The sequence below is a fragment of the Wyeomyia smithii genome, chromosome 3, assembly GCF_029784165.1.
Source record: "Wyeomyia smithii strain HCP4-BCI-WySm-NY-G18 chromosome 3, ASM2978416v1, whole genome shotgun sequence".
Lineage (NCBI taxonomy): Eukaryota > Metazoa > Arthropoda > Insecta > Diptera > Culicidae > Wyeomyia > Wyeomyia smithii.
Window position 1 is genome coordinate 175,654,429 of NC_073696.1, and position 19,500 is coordinate 175,673,928.

At 38.6% G+C, this 19,500-nt stretch overlaps 1 protein-coding gene across 2 annotated transcripts; it reads right to left on the reverse strand.

Annotated features, from left to right (window-relative positions):
- Window positions 1-7,354: 7,354 nt before the first annotated feature.
- LOC129728094 (tRNA-dihydrouridine(20a/20b) synthase [NAD(P)+]-like) lies at window positions 7,355-11,081 on the reverse strand. Of its 2 annotated transcripts, none has more exons than XM_055686484.1 (6): window positions 10,922-11,081; window positions 10,780-10,860; window positions 10,586-10,707; window positions 10,454-10,529; window positions 10,004-10,398; window positions 7,355-8,159 (listed from the first exon to the last, which is right to left on the reverse strand). In XM_055686484.1, exons 3-6 carry the CDS (start codon window positions 10,650-10,652, stop codon window positions 7,669-7,671), a joined length of 1,029 nt encoding a protein of 342 aa, XP_055542459.1. In that variant the 5' UTR covers window positions 10,653-10,707; window positions 10,780-10,860; window positions 10,922-11,081; the 3' UTR covers window positions 7,355-7,668. The 2 variants fall into 2 exon arrangements, with proteins under 2 accessions (XP_055542459.1, XP_055542458.1); XM_055686483.1 differs by having other exon boundaries at window positions 7,358-8,159; window positions 10,766-10,860.
- Window positions 11,082-19,500: the final 8,419 nt, after the last annotated feature.

The following is a 19,500-nucleotide window of genomic DNA, read 5'->3' on the forward strand; positions in this document are numbered from 1 at the left end:
AGCAGAATAGCAATTTTTTTATGTTCTCAAATAGTTACTGCTGGGAAAACTACCACTAGTTGCTTACGGTGCTCCCAAAACAATATCGCACGCTTAGCCTCGGGGCTCATAGCGGTCTCGATCAACTAGATTATAGTTGAGAGAATTCGTTATCGATATTGTTTTTGGCACATTTTGCATGTGTAGGATAAGTACAACGATACACCGTGCCCCAGTGCTGAGTCGAGAAAATTTTTCCAGCTCGAAAAGTTCCTTGACTCGATCGGGAATCGAACCCGATATCACAACCGTGTGGGAGAGCTAGCCGACCGACATAGCTAACCACAGAGCCACGGGGACAACACAGACCGTTATTATAAAAAAAAAATGCACCAAAGGATCTGAGTACACCATTCGATTCGTTATGGCGTCCTGAATCTCTGGTCAAAATTTCGAAATCGTTGTACGGTACATTTTTGAGTCCTTTTGAAGGTTGTGATTTACAAAAAAGTGATTTTCGAATAACTTTAAATAACTTCCAAAATATTTTCTACACGTTCCAAGTATTATATTTCCTGACATTTACAATTGGTGGGTAGATTCATTTGAAAATACCAGAGTGCAAAGTGGTCTAAACTCGAAAAATCGAGACCGTTTTAGATTTGACTGTGAAAAATTGATTTTATGTACTCAATGTATTTAGCAAATTTTTTCCATAGAACAAGACCTTACTTTTGGCGTTTTTCGATTTTGCGATCAATCCACCTAACAGTTAGATAAAAAAAAAATTTTTTTTCTAATGTTCAATATACCAGATTGTCGTGTCCAACGTACAGATAGGAGATCTCAGTTATCAGCAATTTTTTTCAGCGTAGCCTTTGCTGAAAATCTTGCCTTTCGTTTCGATGCTCGCTCGTCATCAAAGACAAAAACCGTCAGTATTGTCGCTGGTATTGATTCAAGCAAGTGTGCACACCCATTAGCAAAGACAAAAACCGTTTTACGAAAATAAGTTAGTAGGCAAAAAGCTCACATGGTGGCGCATGAATGTAACGTTTCCAATAAGGACGACGATTTTTAAAGATTTTTGTTCGAAGAGGCACGTCTGTTTGTCTGTGGTGCAATGTTGAACAACGTGAGGGAAAGTCCATCTGCTTGTCTCAAACCTCTGCGCACTTCGAAGGGATTCGAGAGTGCCCCCACTACTCACACATCACTCGATCTAAGGTAGTATCATACGCTGCCATAAAGCCCACAAAGACGTGATGTGTGGGCATGTGTAGTTTCGGGTTTTCTGAAAGATCTGCCGTTCTCTTGATTTTTGGTCAAATTTCCTCCTCTACTTGTCATACGTCTTGGAGAACTAGACTTTCTCTCACACATTTCAGTCGCAGAGTTCATTTTCACTCTTAATCATCGCGTGCCCCCCGTAAGCAAACGTTTTCTCTCTCAGTTTAAGAGGGAACAGTTTTCGTTAGCTTCTCCGTTACTAAAAGAGAAGTTGACCAAAAAACAAAACATTTAGCTTTACATTGAAGCCACATTCTAACCGTTTTTTAATTGATTATTATAGGAAGATTCACAACTCGCCATGAGTGCGTATTCTACAGAACGTCAGATTTTGAACAGTTTTTGCCGCACCCCAGAGCGATGAGAACGGTAACGCAATTCTCAGTTGCTGAAGTTGTTGATGAAGATGAGCAAAACGAAGCCTGCTGGAGAGTGAAGATTTGATCCGTAATAAATCATTGCACGGTGACGTCACAAACAGAGAAAAAGAAAGAGAGAAAAGTCCATGTAAACAAACCCGCGACCACTGTCAAGGTCTGGTAGTAAAGGTCTCAACACAATTGATACGTTGCGGCTGCGTTTGCGGCAATTTGACAGTTAGTCCATACATTTTCTGTCAAATTAATGTCATCGCAACGCAAACGTATCCATTGTGCTTGGGCCTTATAACAAATTCGCATAGGCGGAGATTTGTACGATCTTTTTCGTACTCGTATCATTCATTTTCACTCCTATTACTGAACGGTGAATGGAAAAAAATCTAACACCTTGTAAACAAACCCGTGGGAAATGTCAAAAGGTTAGGTTATTTTTTGTGTGCAATGATCTATAGCGCGTGCTTGTGTGAAGCCCGCTTGGTACTGCCTCACGATTTCTTTTGCAAGTGTGGCCAGATAAATTATTTTTGTATTCATAAACTAAATTTGCATTTTCAGGCAAATGCAGCTAATTTTATTTTAAATTTGATAATTTCATCGTATTTCTCTGACAATTTTACGTAAAAACACTTATCACCCCGAGGTAATATAAGACAATCTCGAGATATAACATTTTTACGAAAAATGATGTAAATTCCGTAATTAATACTTTTTTTACAATTTATACACGTAAGACACCTGAGAAATACTGATGGATAATATTTAAAGCAATTAAACCAAGGAATCCAGAAAAAAAATTATTTTTGACCGCAAGTGTGGTCAGATAGATTATTTTTGTATTTATAAACTAGATTTGCTTGTTTAGGCAAATGCAGCTAATTTTATTTTTAATTTTATAGTTTCATCGTATTTCTCGAAAATTGAGAAACACTTATCACCCCGTGGTAATACGAGCCAATCTCGAGATACAACATTTTTACGAAAAATTAATCACGAAATTCAAAACTATTTTTGTAAAAATGTTTTATCTTGAAATTGGCTTATATTATCTCGGAGTGATAGGTGTTTGTTACGGAATTTTTCCGAAAAATACGACAAAATTATCAAATTTGAAATAAAAATGGCTAAATTGGCCGAAAAACGCTAATTTAGTTGTTGAAAAACAATATTTTTTCTGGATTCCTAGGTTTATTTTCATCAAAATTCACTGATACGTATTTTTCGGACGTCTTAAACGTAAATTAAATTGGAAGAAAAATTAATTACGAAATTTACAACTATTTTCGTAAAAATGTTATATCTCGAGATTCGCTCATATTACCTTATTCTTACGTAAAATTTTCCGAGAAATACGATGAAATTACCGTAAACTGGGGAAACTTTGATCAACGGGGTGACTTTGATTACTCTACTTCTTTTTTAAAAAACGCTCGTAGAGTATGAGATTTGTAGTAATCTTTACTGATTGTGCTTCTATTCATGCATTTCCTGCTATTTGAAGAGTCTTTATCATGCCAAGTTACGAATTGAATATAAAGTGGATTTTGAGCGATTGTTATTGGATCAAGCAGATACGAAACAACTAGCTGCGATACGTTAAGTTTGTTTGTTCTGTTCCCAGATTAGGTCTAAAGATACAAATATATTAATAAAACTTTTTATTTTATTATTTTTGCAACTTTTTCTTCAAAGGCAATGTTGAGTGCCAATAATCTCAAAAGTGTATTTCATGTTTTCTTCTTAACGACAACCCAAGACGTCACGTAACATCCCACTTTTATGTATTGGATAAACCATATTCCAATTGGAGTAGTGTTTGATGATTTTAGAACTCCTTTCTCTCCATGGACAATCGTTCATTCAAAAATGGCTCTAAAAATTTTGTATGAATCTTGGACATTCACTAACATAATTCGTTCACGTGGAATGTGAATAGCCCCCAAATTACTTCTCATATTAATAAACTCGTTCGAGTCGTTGTAGATTATTAAAATTTGTTTAAGCCCCAAAGTTTCACTCCAAATTCATTAAAACAACGAAGTGATCAAAGTCATTCTAAAATGATGATTTATGTAAAAACTTTAAAGCATATTTTAAAACAGCAGAATTGTTGCTAAACTTTCAAAGTAATGACTAGATCTTGCTCGATGCATGTCAGTACTCATTTTAAAAATATCTAATAATTTTGTATTCTGTAAAAGAAGTGATCAATGTTACCCCAGCTTACGGTATCAAATTTAAAAGAAAAATGGCTACATTTTAATTTTTTTTTTGATTCTTTGCTTTGTTTTCTTCAAAAATCACCTATCAGTATTTTTCGGACGTCTTACGTCTATATATTGTCTGAAATAGAGAAAAGTAGTTACGACCAAAAAAGGCGTTATCTTGCAACAAAGAGGTCCCACAGAGCAGGGGTTTTCCAATCGACACCAAAATTGGGTTTTTTCGAAGTGACACAAGATGAATAATTCCCCCAAGTTCGAACAAAATCTGTGATGGTCGTGTCCAACATTGTGCTTTCTCGTGGTCACTTCGTGGTCCCACCATATAATGGAGGTGGCCATACTAGAGATACTCAGAGAGAGAGTAAGAGAGAGAGAAATGTGATGAAAAAATCGCCAATTTTGCAACTGGGTTTCACATGTCGGAGGTGCCAGATCTCTTCTCAACATGCGAAACCCAGGTGAAGATTGGCGGGTTATTCATCGCCCATCCCTCTTTCTCTCTCTCTCTCTCTCTCTCTCTCTCTTACTGAGTATCTCTTGTACATACTAGTTCAGTTTCCCTTTGTATTGCTTTTATGATTCCGTTAACTATATATGATTCCGTTATTATCCGTCCGCTATTCCGTAATTTACACGTGTTTTTCTTATGATTGTGTGTCCTCGCTCTATATCCAGTCCTTCCAGGGTGGGGTCCTTCGATTGCGTCGTGTCCTGTGACGATTACTTCTTCCACATCCCTCAGCCAGTCTCTGTTGTGTTTCGTAAAAGTTGATAGTTTGAGGGCGTACAGCGCTATGGGGCAAATCACCAAGTGGCAGATTTCGATAGACGTCTCCCACTTCAAATTAAAATCCCTCATAACAGTAATGACTGAGTGGAAGGCTCGTAGTGTTTTTTTGTACTCTGTTTCCTCTTCTGTTCAGGCTGCTTGTTAGAAATGCTTCCAAATAACCTAACTTCGTTACGATTCTCAACTCTATGTCTCCGAATCATTCTGTTTCTGGTGTTTCGCTGGTTTGTGTCGTCGATGGGACCCGAATTAGGACTTCTGTTTTGCTTAGGTTGAGCTTCAGGTTTGACTATTCTTAGGCAAGTTTAATCAGCCTTTGGATTTGTGTTGGGTCCGTGGCTATCAGTAGTATGTCATTGGCGTAGGAAGCTTCGTAGCCGCAAGGTTACAGAGCCCGCTTTGATAAGCGGCTGGTCGTGGGTTCGAATGTTAGTAGAATCAGGCCATTTGGTTGTCAAAGGACTTTAACATGGGTTTATGCTCAGGCTCTCCACTGCATACCCTTCTTTCAAGTTAAATTTTGTAGTATCCTGCTGACTTTCATCCTACTAAATTAAGTCCCTCTTATAATAAAACTGGTCTGAGTAACGTATACTAGTTCTCTTCAGGGAATTGTGATTTGGCACGATCTTGGCTGGAGGAACGAGATTCGATAAGACTCCATCCTCTTGACAAAAAGTTCTGCTTATAATAAAACTGACCAAGGGTAAAGCACTAAGTGCCTCTTCAGGGAGTTGTAATTGTGACGCGGTGTTGGTAGGAGGAACGAGGTTTCGATAAGACTTTTTCCTCTTGACACAATAAGTCCTTCTTATGATAAAACTGATCATAGGAATATTTATCCTCTCCAGGGAATTGTGATTGGCGATATTGGCACGGGGAACGAGCTTTCGATAAGATTCCTTCCTCTTGACATAATAAGTCCCTCTTAGAATACACCTGGCCAGAGGAACGTTAGGTGAAGTCTCTCTTCCAAGGAATTATAATTTGGCGATATTGGTAGGATAGGAAGAGGCTCGGTATTGTAGAGCAGTAAGCTTGAAACGTAAGGGTAAAATCGCACACACAAGCACGGATATAAATGAAAAAAAGCGTATCGTTTACTTCAATAGTGATAATAGTGATGAAGTGCGGAATACAGAAAACACCTGGGCAATAGATATAGATATAGACAATAGATCAAATGTCTCTGGTCGCAGTGATGAGTCCACACAGAGAAAAAAAGATGTCATCGGCGTATACTCGTTAGCATGGCAGTTTTATTCTTCCCGACTGATCGAAAAAAAGCTCCGGCATTTATTCTATTAGTTTCCTCAGCACTTGGTCAAGCAGGTAAACGAACAGCTAATGAGAATCCTTGTTTGCTCCCTTTGACTATGTTGTAGTTTTCCGTCCCCTGTTCATACCATTGAAGAGAGATTTGCTCTGTGAGGCATGCTGCCACTATGCAGCTCGTTAGTTACGCTGGTACTCCTAACTTCGTCAGTGTTTCCGGAACCATCCGTAGGTTTATGGTGTCAAAAGCCTATCTCAAATCTAGCGACATTATGTAAGTTATTTTTCCCTTCCGCCATTCTTCATCCAACATTTGTCTGACAACGTATACCTGGTTTTCTGTGCTTCTGTTGTTATGTTGTTATGTTCTGTCGTTGAACTGGTACGTGTCGACGTCTTCGAGGTGAGATTCAACTTGCTCTAGTAAAAATTTTGCGTAAGTTTTGTATATTGCTGGGCATAATGTGATTAGTCTGTAGTCGTATGTGTTCATGGGCCGGGGAATGCCAGGGCTTGGTACCTGTGTAGTTTCTAGTAGGCGAAAAGGTAGTTCGTTGTACTTCCAGATGTGTTGTAATATTTGGTGGATGCGCTTGTACATGCATTCCGGTTCATAGTTCTGGGCTCATCTTGCCCGTGCCGGTAGCGGTTCCTTTACGTAGCGTGAGGCTACGTCTAAAGCCGTTATATTTTAATACCAAAAACCTACATTAAACCCATTACTTTTTTTATTTTAAACGATTTAAAATGATGTTGATTACTGTACACCTCAGAAACGGTGGGATTTCGTACGAAACTCCATTTTTACCTATATAGATTTGTGCAGGCGTTTTCCAATTAGACAGATCGACAGGAAATCGGTGAGGCATTATTCCATGAAGAAGGTCAGAAGTTTTGACAAACTCACATAATGTTTACGTGTCCTCAAACGCCTCAAACACAACTTTCACAATAATTACTGTTGCGTACGCAAGCAACAAAATAATAATTTCAACAAAAATTGTACTTTTTTAATTACATAAATGTCAAAGTTAACCCTTGAATCCCCGAGATAATTTAACATATTTGTGTAAAATTTCTATAACTTCGTCAAAACTCAAACAAATTTTACCGGCCAAGTTACAAAATGCCAAAAAGTTAAGTAAACTCATTTCAGGGTAAAATACTTTAGACTTATTATAGAGCTAAGTAAAGGTTAATAAAAGCTCAAAAAATATAATTTTGAACAATAATTTTACCGATGTAAATTTCATCTCGTGAGCCGCAATGAAATGATTTTAATCAGAAGTATCGTTGTTTTCTTTTGCAAAGATCGGTAATTGACAGTTTTCTGTAAAGAATCATCATTTATTATCTGCAATTGGAACAATAGCACACTTTTGTACATGGATTTCATGGCTGATCAATTTCCCCTTGATTTATCTTATAGAACCGAGGAAGTTCTCGGATTTATCCCATTAAATAAACCATAGAAACTTCACTTATAACCCAAGGGGGTTTCGGGCACATACCAACACTCATTTTCAATAACTATTGTTTCCGAAAAAAATAGCATGAGTCGAGTTATTTGGAAAATATCGTAAAAAAATGCATTCCACGAAAACAAAGTGAAACGAATAACTGTTCTTGCGAGTATTGCATAAGGTTTAAAAAAACAGAAAAAGTTCAACGAGATTCAGTGCCGTTTCACATTAAACTTAATAAATTTCAGAGAAACTATCTTTGTATATTTTTATATTTCGTTTTCATCAAACATACTGCCGTCCATAAAATCCACATCTTCTTTTACCTGAATATCGGCAGATTCCCCTACTTTAGTCATAAAATAGGCGCCATCTGTATTTTCGCTTTGATAACACGTGATATTTATAGGTTCATCTAGGGTATCCAACACACAAACCCTTTGCCGATAAGCTGTATCATCAAATGTACACTCAATTTTATGCGGATGATCATATGGCTGCGGCTGCAGTTCGAATTCTCTCCAAAAAAAATCCAGCACACGTTGTTTGTCTTTGCTAAGATTATTAAACTCTACCCGCTGTTGCCGTGTTAGCAATGATTCCGCCATAAACGTAAGATGATGATGCATCGCTTGAAAAGTAATGTCGGTATCAGCCTCAGTAGTAATGTTAAGCCACTTTTGAATACACTCAAGCGGTGTTTTTTCGTAGCCAGCAAACATGGCAGGATTTGAAAGAATCCCTCGTGCAGCCATAACACCTGGAATAATTGACAAATTAAACAATTAAAATAATAACAATTATGCGAATATCAAACAATTATCTTGAGGTTTAGCGCCTAAGGTTTTCAATAGATATTTTTTCTACAATACAAAATGATTCTTGTGCATAATTCATATACATATATATTCGATTCAAAACCGCTCAAAATACTCTATATTTCTCATTAGGCGGGTAATCAGGACGAGTTAAGATCAGGGATGCCACATAATATGTGGCACATATCTAGAATTATCTGTAAAAATAGGGGCCATCCACATTCCACGTGGACAGCTTTGCAGGGGGAGGTCCTCGGACCGTGGAGGTCCATACAATTTTTTTTTAAATTTATGTGGGCAGTTGTCCAGGGAGTGGAAGAGGGAGGGGGGTTTGAATCGTTGAAAATCTGTCCACGTGGAATGTGGATAGATTTTTGAACAAATTTTTCATACAGATACACATCTGTATATGCTGTGGCATCCGGCTGCAGGCATTTAAAACTTGCTATCCTTTTATAAATTAAGATCGAACCCGTAACAGCACGGTACATCTTTATTCAAATATGTAGATATAGTGAGAAAATATCAAATGTAGAAAGATCAAATATAAAAAGGATGAAAATCAATAAAACACGAAAAATGAGGTTACAATTGTACTAAGATACCGTCAGTCGGGGTAAGATTGTGCCTGTGGGGGCGAGATTGAGCCATCCAACCCGTGATTTGTCTCTTCCGGGTCAGAAGACTAGTCTTTCTTAATTCAGTATACGAGGAAACTTATTCAAGGAAGATTGGTCTTGTGGTCTGGAACTGATACGCCCCAGCTGGTCTCGAGGTACGATGCTGGCCTAACAAGCCAGTCGTCGTAGGTTCGAGTCTTGACGCGGGAGTGACTGTTAGTGTCAGTAGGATCGTAGCACTAGCCCCGCAATTGTCCTGTACACTTAACGGTTGGCTGCGAAGTCTGTTTATAATAAACAGAAGGTCAAGTTCCGAATCGGAATGTATCACCAAGGCTTTTTGGTCTTGTGGTCGCCATGGGATGGCTGACAAACAATGGGTTTGTATGGCACAATCTCACCCCGGCTTACGGTACTTCTAATTTTTGACGATCTACTTTAGCTATTTCTATGAAAACCGATGTTGGGCAGGCTTGCTCGCCTGAACTTCCTGAATCAGCAAACTTTTTAGGTTAGTGCGATATATTGCTATGGTGCTGTTTACTATTAGGTACGTGTAGCTGCTAGAGTACCAGAATGCACGTTGATAGAAGCACCATAGCAACAATACTCAGCAAGCAATTATGTATTGTTCGAGCACGTCGAAAAGAATCGCATAAAACAAAACGATATCATGGAAGAGCAAAAACCATGCAGTAGTTCGTCATCCAAAGATGGTTTAATATATTCGAGAATAGCCGATATTCGAAAACAGCTAGATGAAACATACAATGTTTTTCTTAACGCAAAAGCAGCGCTTTCTCAAATATCATTTGAAAACTTAAGCGAAACCGTAACAGAAGAGCAGAACAAATTACATCCAACAGATGTGCTAGTATTAGACGAAGACTACAAAGTTAATGTGCAAAAATCACTCGAGAAATTGAACGCCAAGAGTTCTAAAGATAATCATCCAGATATAGGCAAGCTACCCGAAGTAGAAAATTTGTTTCGTGTAATGGCGAACTTAAAAGAAGGTATGAAAAAAATTAACCTTCATCAAGAATCTATAGCTAACCTTAATAAAGATATAAATGCAATTACGGAGCAAAATAATAGACAGACTGCTACTGAAGACGGTGCAAGCGCCAATTCTTCAGAACACAGTGAATAACTTTAAAACTTACCATCACAGTTAGTAATTTCGTGCATTGCATCTGCATGGCGTAAGCTGAAAATATCACCATTTGCCACAACAGGAATGGATAAACTATCTTTAATTTGTTTCAGGGCATCCTTGTTAACTGGAACATTAGTTTTATCTGCTGGCGTCCTTCCGTGCACAGTAATGAAGGTTATTCCACTGGATTCCAGCTTCCGACACATGTCAATTGTTGCCTTTAGAGATTTTGAAAGTAGGCGTACTTTTACGGAAACGCTGAACGTACTAGGAAAATTTCTTCGCACTGTAGCCAACATATCAGCAACAAGTTCGGGAGATTTGAGCAGCGCGCTTCCATAACCATCAGTCATAGCCCAGCGCTGGGGGCAGCCACAATTTAAATCAACACCGTCAACATACCTAAATCACATTTGAAGTTTTCAGTAAATAATTAAAAATATTCAGCAAATCTTACGAATAACACATTTCAGTAGCAGAGAGGAAATCCACTGTATTTTTTGCAGCGAACTGAACTATTAACGGTGTATCAACTAAAATACAACACAAGAATTTTTTAATTTTGAATATCCTCAAATTAACAAACTACCTTTGTTTGTAGTGAACTCATTCTGTCGAGCCTTTTCACTTCGGCAAAACGAATCAGCCATGATCATACTAGTAAAAGTTAGATCCGTGTCAAAGGACCGCACCAGATTTCGAAATTCCAATCTGGCAGGAAAGAAAATCTATTATAGTAACCATCGGATCATCCGTAAATACAACGTACTTGCTATATCGTACCATTGGAGCGCATATTTTTAAATATCGACCTTCTAATCGAGCAGAATCAAAAAGATCTCCAATATTGGATTTTGGTTTTGGCTGAAATATCGACGTTGAATATTAATCGAAATTAAAATTGAAATATACACAATATTATCACCTCATCCATTGATTCAAAATAAGTCACAAGCACCGATATTCTCATATATGTACTTTAAGCGGCATAAGGTTTACAATGAATTTTCAATGCAATGAATCGAAAACAAACCATATAAATACATGTAAACAACAACAGCTGTTGCTAACACTGTCGTTTGAATTTACCATAAATAGCAAAAACTTTACTCCGTCTAAGTTTCGAAGTACACACACAGAAAATATTACCAAGCGAAGACGTAAAACAACGTAAATTTACGTAAACCTGAAAGTCTTCACTAGTTTAGGTATACAATACGCATTAAAATAAATGAAAACAACGCAATAGCTTAATGAAATGCGAATACCTAATTTTGGGTAAAAAATTGTATGGAGTTTTTGATATTGATAATTCAAGGTATTCAATTTTATCTAAATGATGACTTCCGTGCAGGTACTCAAAAGTAGTTATATCACTTATACCTAAAAGTACCTTCCAGCACAGAAGGGCTGATTTGCGTCAAAAATGCGCATATTTGTGTAGTTTTATTTTTCTGTGTCAATGATTTGATAAAATCGATAGATTTCCAGCTCTTATCGATATTATCGAAAAAAGAAGGGTTGCCGTTTACCGAGATCTTGGTAAAAAAACTCGGTAACACATCAAAATACCGAGATTCTGTAAAACCAACGATTATTGATAAATTGTCAAACTTTAACAAGATTCTCGGTAATATTTAACCTGGACTCGGAAATTTCAACTGTCGAATTAATACGAAAATTTCGGTAAAATTGACTGAAGTACGCATTTTGCGATTTCTCAGATAAATCCAGGAAATGATGAAAACGATTGATTATCCGTATAATTTTATTGATTATTTTGTCAAACAGTAGAGTTGTGTTGCTTCCTGAAAAAAAAAAAACAACATCCAACAGTTTTTTGATAGCGTGTAGCAATCTTTTTGTAATAACGCATGCATGACTCCAACGAAGTTTTTAGTAACATCAGATATACTGAATGTGCAAATTTGTCTGTAAAACACAAATTTTTCGAGTCTGCGTTTTTTCAATTTGCCGTTGCATAAAAGTTTCTTCAGAGTTTTGTTTTTTATATATATTTGCGCAGACTTTCTGAAAATGTGTACGAGTGCATAACCTGTGAGGCAGGGTTTTCAGGGTTTCATGCAGTTTCAAAAATTTTACAATCCTACATCTCACTATGTTGTGAAACGAGAATTAACATTCGGCCGTGATGAATTGTGTTCGGAATAGTAACCAAAGCCTTAAATCCAGAAAATAAAACGCAAGTTTGAAATTCGAGGTTCGCTAACATGATTATTACTTAAAGCTTATGAAATTTATTTCCTCACGTAAAAATAAACGTAAATATTTTGTAAAACGACAATGAATACAAAAACTGTTTGCGATGAATATTTTTTCAAGCAACGCGATACCGTTCAGTTATAACAATACTCTTTACAAAAACAACGATTTTTTTCTCTTGGTTCAATTTGATTCATTTATTTATTTATTTATTTATTTATTTATTTATTTCGTCAATCATATATGTAGACTAGTTACATTAATTTCTTAACTATACACGAACATAAAACAAATTAATTTTGTGTCCTCAGCCTCAAGGACTTGAAATACTGTTTCAGTTTATACCGGGACATCGTAAAGTCAATGGCTTCGCAGTGTTGATTATAAGAATTCATCATACTATTCATAGGTCCATTTTTTGCGTATTCCGTACGATGATGGTTAAGAGCAAATAAACTACGGTGTCGAAGTTGTCGAATGGGTGCATAAAAGTTCAATTTAGAAAGTAATACTGCTGAGTCAACGTTCTGCGAAACGATATCGTTTACAAATGAAGCCATCGCGTACTCTCGCCGTTCTTTTAATGTTTGAATGTCAATCAACATGCAGCGTGCTTCATATGACGGAAGACGATGTGCGGTCCAACCTAGCTTACGAAGAGCATATAGTAGAAATTGCTTTTGTACTGATTCTATCCTTTCTTCATGTACGCCAGGACGAGGAGACCACACAATGCTACAGTATTCCAGTATTGACCTCACATAGGCAATATACAAAGTTTTGATAGTGTACGGGTCTTGAAAATTATAACAGAAGCGTTTGATAAACCCTAACATGTTGTTTGCCTTGTGTATGATAGTGTTATAGTGGTCGATGAAATTAAGTTTAGAATCTAAGATTATTCCTAAATCCCTAACTTTATCACATTTCTTCACATTCTGATCCCCTAATGCAATTACAATTTTGGGTGTTGTTAATTTTCTGCTAAAGGATATTACATTGCATTTTTTTACATTTACTTCAAGTAGGCTTTTCTTACACCAGATGTAAAATGTGTGGATTTCATTCTGAAATACATTGATGTCTTCTTGATTTTTTATTTCCAAAAACAGCTTCATGTCGTCGGCATATATTAGAACTTTAACATTTTTGAGGATGAAGGAAATTTCGTTTACGTACAAAATGAAAAGAAGTGGTCCTTAGTGGGAGCCTTGGGGAACACCTGAAGTAACTTGAATGGGATTTGACTTTTTTCCATTGAATTTTATTATTTGTTGCCTGTTTGTTAAATATGATTCAAGCCACTTCAGGAGACCAGACTCAATTCCAATTTTTTGCAGTTTAAAAAGTAGCATTGGTATGTCAATACGATCAAATGCTTTGCTAAAGTCTGTATAGAGAGCTTCAACATGGTTCCCATTATCCATTGCATTCAATGAGTAATCTACGAACTCAAGTAAATTTGTGGATGTAGAGCGGCCTTTGAAGAAGCCGTGTTGTTTGTCAGTTATTCGATTTTTGACTTGAGCAAATATCTTTTCATTGACAATTGCCTCAAAGAGTTTTGGAATGCAAGAGATAATAGCGATTCCACGTTAATTACGTATGTCAGATTTACGCGCAGATTTGAAAATAGGCACTAAAAATGAGCTATTCCATATATTTGGGAAGACTCCAGTTTCCAACGACATATTGAACAGCCAGAACAAAGGAGATGTAAGTTCCTTCGAAAGATTTTTCATGAGTGCTGGAGGTATTCCGTCAGGTCCAGGTCCTTTGGAAGGGTCTAAATTTCTCAGACCCTGCAAAACATCCTGTACCTGAAGTTGGTTGACACCAACGTTTCTTGGATATTCTTCGGAAAACGTGGTATAGATTTCCTGGAAAAATTTTGCAAAGAGATTGCAATTTTTCTCCGAGCTATCACCAACATGTTCATCGAGTTGCATTATTGATGGAAAATTGTCTGATTTTAGTTTTGTTTTGACGTAATTGAAGAAGTTCTTTGGACAAGACTTAATTTCTAGTTCAGTTTTTGTATTGAATTCTTCAAATGCATCACTGATTGCAAAGTTCAGTTGATCACATATTTCCAAGTAAATTGCTAGATTTTCCCTGCTATTGTGCTTTTTGAAAATTTTGTGAGCTTTTTGTTTGCGGTTTTTGAAATTTTTTATTTGTTTGTTAAACCAGACTGGATGTTTAGTGCTAGCGTGGCGTCGTTTTTTCTTCAATGGAATTTCTTGAGAGATGATGTTGTACAGAATTTTGTAAAAGACGCTAACAGATGATTCGACATTTCCTTCATCTCTAAAAATTTGTTGCCAATTGACACAGTTTAATTTGTTTTTAATATTTGCATAGTTCGCGATTTTGAAATCAAGAACTTCCTCATACTCACAGTCGTTGGGTCTTTGATATTCATGTAAAAATAAAGAATAATCAATTGCTGTGTGAAACTTTTCGTTTTTCCACAGTGGGTTAACTGATTCGGTCACACAGAAATCTTCATGGATATTCGTTGAGAGTAGGTCCAAATAGCAATTTTCACGGTTTCTTACATGGTTAACCTGGTTCAAACCTAGTTTAGCAATTTCGTCAAACATGAAGTGCAAAGTGATGTTATCTCCAACGACTGGGAGTAGGATGCTTTCGTTTTCAGGGTCCAAGATGAAGTCAGCGGTGTTTTGATTGAAGTCCCCATAGATGTGAACTTTCACTTCTGGAGGTAGTTCAGATAAAATTTTTTCTGCGCAATTAAAAAACTTTTCATACGTAATTTTATTAGCGTTATGTGGAGGAAAGTACACAGAGGCGAATACGTGTGTTTCACCTGCTATGTGCGATTTTATCCAAATGTGTTCGAATTCTTTGAATTTAGGTGCAGCAACAGTTTCTGAATTAAAATTCACAGAAACCGCTATGAGAACTCCTCCGCCTGACTTCTTCTCGGATTCTTGAAGATTCCTGTCATTCCTGAATACATTAAACATATTTCCAAAAATCTCTTCACTTTTGACACTTTCATCCCAGTTTGTTTCAGTCGCCAATATGACTGAAAAGGATGAGCCTAAAAGATTGTTGTAAATTTGTTTTATTTTGGCTGGGCCTTTCATGCGATTGAAATTTTGACAGTAAACCAAAATCAGTCGCATTTTGTGTTGGTGAAGAAATTTTTGGTGATATGGTGGTTGACGATGTTTGAGGGTTGGTGAGTGTTACCTGTAAGTCTTCTTCTTTCTCATCGAAAGGGGTCGTTATTTCCGAAAACTCGGTTTGTAAAATTTGTCGGTGCTTTTCCTTAGTTGTTGTAGGCGGTGTGTTCGTTCACTGGATAACGATGTCCGATGAGCTTGCAGGTCTGCTAAAGCGTCATCGCGTGATATTCCCAGTTCTTCATGTACGTCCAGGAAAATTTCACGTAGCAGGTTTAAGTCAGTTGGTAGTCCTTCAGCTGCCAGCATCACCGATGCACTAATTTTGGTGATTCCTCGAATGCATACCGTTATTGGCTGATCATGCAGGAAAGCAAGGAAAGTTCGTACCGTATCCATAATTTTGTAATCACGCAGCCGTGCTTTCAGATAGCGTTTGTCACCAGCAGCGGATTGCTCCGTTAGTCTGACAATCGGTGGACGCATAGGATCTAGCAGCGGAGCAGTATTTTCCGGTTCTGACTTTGAAGTAGTGCTCTGTGTTGTACCTTTTTCAGATCGATACGGGTTGATAGTTTCTCCTTTCCTGAAGTTGATGAGTTTTGGAGCAGAAAGTGCAGCTATCGGATGGTCGGTTGATGAGGGTGGCCCGGCGAGTTGAACTTTTGCTGTTGCTAGTAATTCTTTGTCTGATGCGTTGATGCGTTGATAGTTTTGCGTACCGCTGTGCTGGTTGTTTTGTTTACTGGTATGAGTGATTTGTTGTTTTCATTTTTTACGGTTTCTTTTGGCTTTTTCGGCAGCTTTTTCTTGTAGTCTTCGAGACCGGTGCTTGGCATCATAAGTGGACCAGTCCTGCTTCCATTGCCATTTGTTACCCAGAAATCTCCATCCTGGAGATGTATGGTCCGCTTTCGGGTAGAAAGATTTTTCAGCTAGTTCTTCCTGAAGATTTTTTTGAGGTTTGGCACTGCATGTGTTGGTCACCTGAAGATTGGAGACAGTCCCTGAGACAAATTTCACCTACTCGAGTATTTCAGTAAGTTTTGAGTCGTTATTTGTATGAGGTTTCAATGACTCAGCCTCTGTGATTGAACTAATAAAATTGCTTGTCAGGCTTGAGAGCCGTTCGTCAAAATATTTATGTATTTTTTGTGGCATCGTTGAAAACGACTCGCTGATGCCGGTCAATGTCGTGTGCAATTTATTGTCACACGACTTTATGTGCTGCCCGACCGCACTGCACATGTTTTGATTGCTTTTGTTAATCGCTGACAAAGTTTCTTTGACATCATTAAGCAGGTGCTCAATACTGTCGAACAATTCTGACACTAAGCAGAATTTTTTCATATCTGCGGCAATGCGATGATTGGCGTCCGTCTGTCGATGAATTGCCTCCACAAGCTGCTCCTGTTGATGAAGCAGGTTCTGTACGTCAGCTTCCTTCCGGAGAATTTCTTGACATTCCGTACACAATGGCGCCATATAAGATGTGATGAAAAGTTCGCGGTGTCGTTGTACGCCGATACACGCAGCATGGTAAGTTCTACTGCAGAACTCGCACTTCCAAAGAAAGCGGTCGTCGTTTTTGCTGCACGAATTTACACCGCACGGCATGGTTATTCACGTTAATACACTAAGCGGAAGAGTTACGACACGGATGGTCAGCAAAAACACGCGACGTTGTCAAGGTGTGAAAAAAAAAAACAAAAAAAAATGTATACTATACAAGTTAATTGCGGAGCGAAAAGCAAACGCGTCCGCGCCCGACGACTGTTCGAGGCGAAAAAAAATAATAATTGAAATAATTGAAATAATTGACAGTCAGTGACAGCTCATTCTGGTTCATTTTGACACTCACACAGCTTCGTATCCGTTTCTCCCTTCAGTTATACATCTTAACCGAAACACGAACAAAACTGATAGTGAAGCTTTCGTTTTTTTGACAGTTCTATTTTTCGGAATCTCGGTAAGAGCTTTTTTGGTTCAACGAGATCTCGGTTAAATGATGTCAAGCTTCCGAGTGTCGAAAGGTACATTGTTCACCTCTTCATAAATACACCTTGTCCACTTTTTCACAACCCTGTCATTCATACCTACTATGTATGCACACCTTGTTTTGCTGGTGTGCGCGCCGAAATAGAGAAAGCATCATAATCCCAAAACTTGCTAACGCGTCGTGACGTGTTTTTATAACTCGCTAAATACACTCCGTATTTTTCTGTAAGTTCTCGCGTGTGATTGCTTCCTTCTCTATCCGAAATTCCTTGCGGGTGCTTCGTTGCGTATCCTGTACTCCGCCGACAGGTTATTGGCCCAGCACGAGACCCAAGAATAGACAGTTTTTCGGAAGAAGAAAGATTCGGCAGGAAGAGCCGGGTGTGCCATTTTCCTTTTTTGTTCGCCACTGCATAAGCAGGGCAAGCGTCGTCAAACGAGCGGCGAAAAAAAAAATTGTGGTGGTATTAGTGAGAACTTGAACAGTGTAAAAAATGGTTGATGCGAAATTTTCGATCCCCAAACTGAACGGCGGGAATTGGCAAACGTGGCGAATTCGTGTTGAAATGCTTCTAACCCGCGACGATTTGTGAGACGTTGTTGAAAAAGCGGTCCCCGCAGAAGATGGGCGTACGGAAGTGTGGAAAGCCGCCAATAGAAAGGCGAAAGCCACCATAATTTTGCTAATCGAAGACAATCAGCTGTCGTTAGTGAGAAACTCTGTTTTCGCTCACGATGTGTACCATGCTCTTAAAGCTTACCACCAGAAGGTGACGCGCTCGGTTCGAGTATCGCTTTTAAAGAAATTATGTGCGACGAATCTCGCGATAACGGGAAACATTGAAGCTCACCTGCGTGATTTTGACGATTTATTCGACCGACTTGATGCTGCGGGTATGGTTTTAGACAAAGATACCAAGATTTGCATGCTGCTGCGCAGCTTGCCAGCCTCATACGACGGACTAGTTACGGCACTTGATAGTCGCTCTGACGACGACATCTCGCTTGATGTTGTCAAATCGAAACTCGTCGATGAATATAACCGGCAGCTGGAAAGAAAAGGAAGTGGATCTGTTAAGATCGAAAAAGCGATGCGGTCTGCAGAAAGCAGGTCGGGTCAAGGTTCAGCTGGCGAATCTCGCACTTGCCATTTCTGCAAGAGAGTCGGCCATCTGAAACAAAACTGCCGGAAGTTTTTGGCCAGAAGTGGGACCGTCTCATGCCGCCGGTACAGAATCGGGTAAAGCTGAAGCTGCCCAGAGTGAAACGCGAAGTGTTACTTTCACCGTTGGTGAAAAAGAAAAGTTGGGTAGTTGTGTCATAGACAGTGGTGCGAGTGCGCATATGTCCAACGACCGGTCCTTTTTCAAGTCTCTGGATGAATTTGCGGGTGGGTTTATTACTATGGCTGATGGCAAAAAGACCCAAATCCGTGGTGAAGGAAATGGTTTTGTGTATGGCATTGACGGTTCCGGTAAAGCCATTAAGATTGAAATGAATCAAGTGAAATTCGTGCCAGGATTTTCCACAAACCTAGTTTCGGTTGGCAAACTGGCACAGAAGAACCTGAAAGTGTCTTTTGATAACAACGGTTGTGATATCGTCAACGCGGAAGGTGAACTGGTTGCAACCGGATCACGATACGGCCGGTTATACTACTTGAATATGGCAGAAGCATCAATGGCCGCATCTGACGGTCACCATAGAGTTGACTGCCAGCATCAGTGGCACAGAAGGCTCGGTCATCGCGACTGGGCAGCCGCTGAACGGATGTTGAAGGAAGGCTTGGCTACCGGCATGAGGGTAAGTGATTGCGGAATGAGATTAGTTTGCGAGTGTTGTATGGAGACAAAGTCGGCTAGATTACCATTTCCTTCGGTAGACGAACGGAAGTCGTCGCAGGTTCTAGACATCATCCATACAGACCTCTGCGGACCGATGGAAAATACCACTCCCAGCGGAAACCGATACGTGATGATTATTGTTGATGATTTCAGTCGGTTTACGACCACCTACCTTCTGAAGCACAAGTCTGATGCTACTGAATCCCTGAAGGACTATGTGCGGTGGGTCGGGAATCTTTTCGGCTGTAAGCCACGTGTGGTGAGGTCCGATGGAAGGGGAGAAT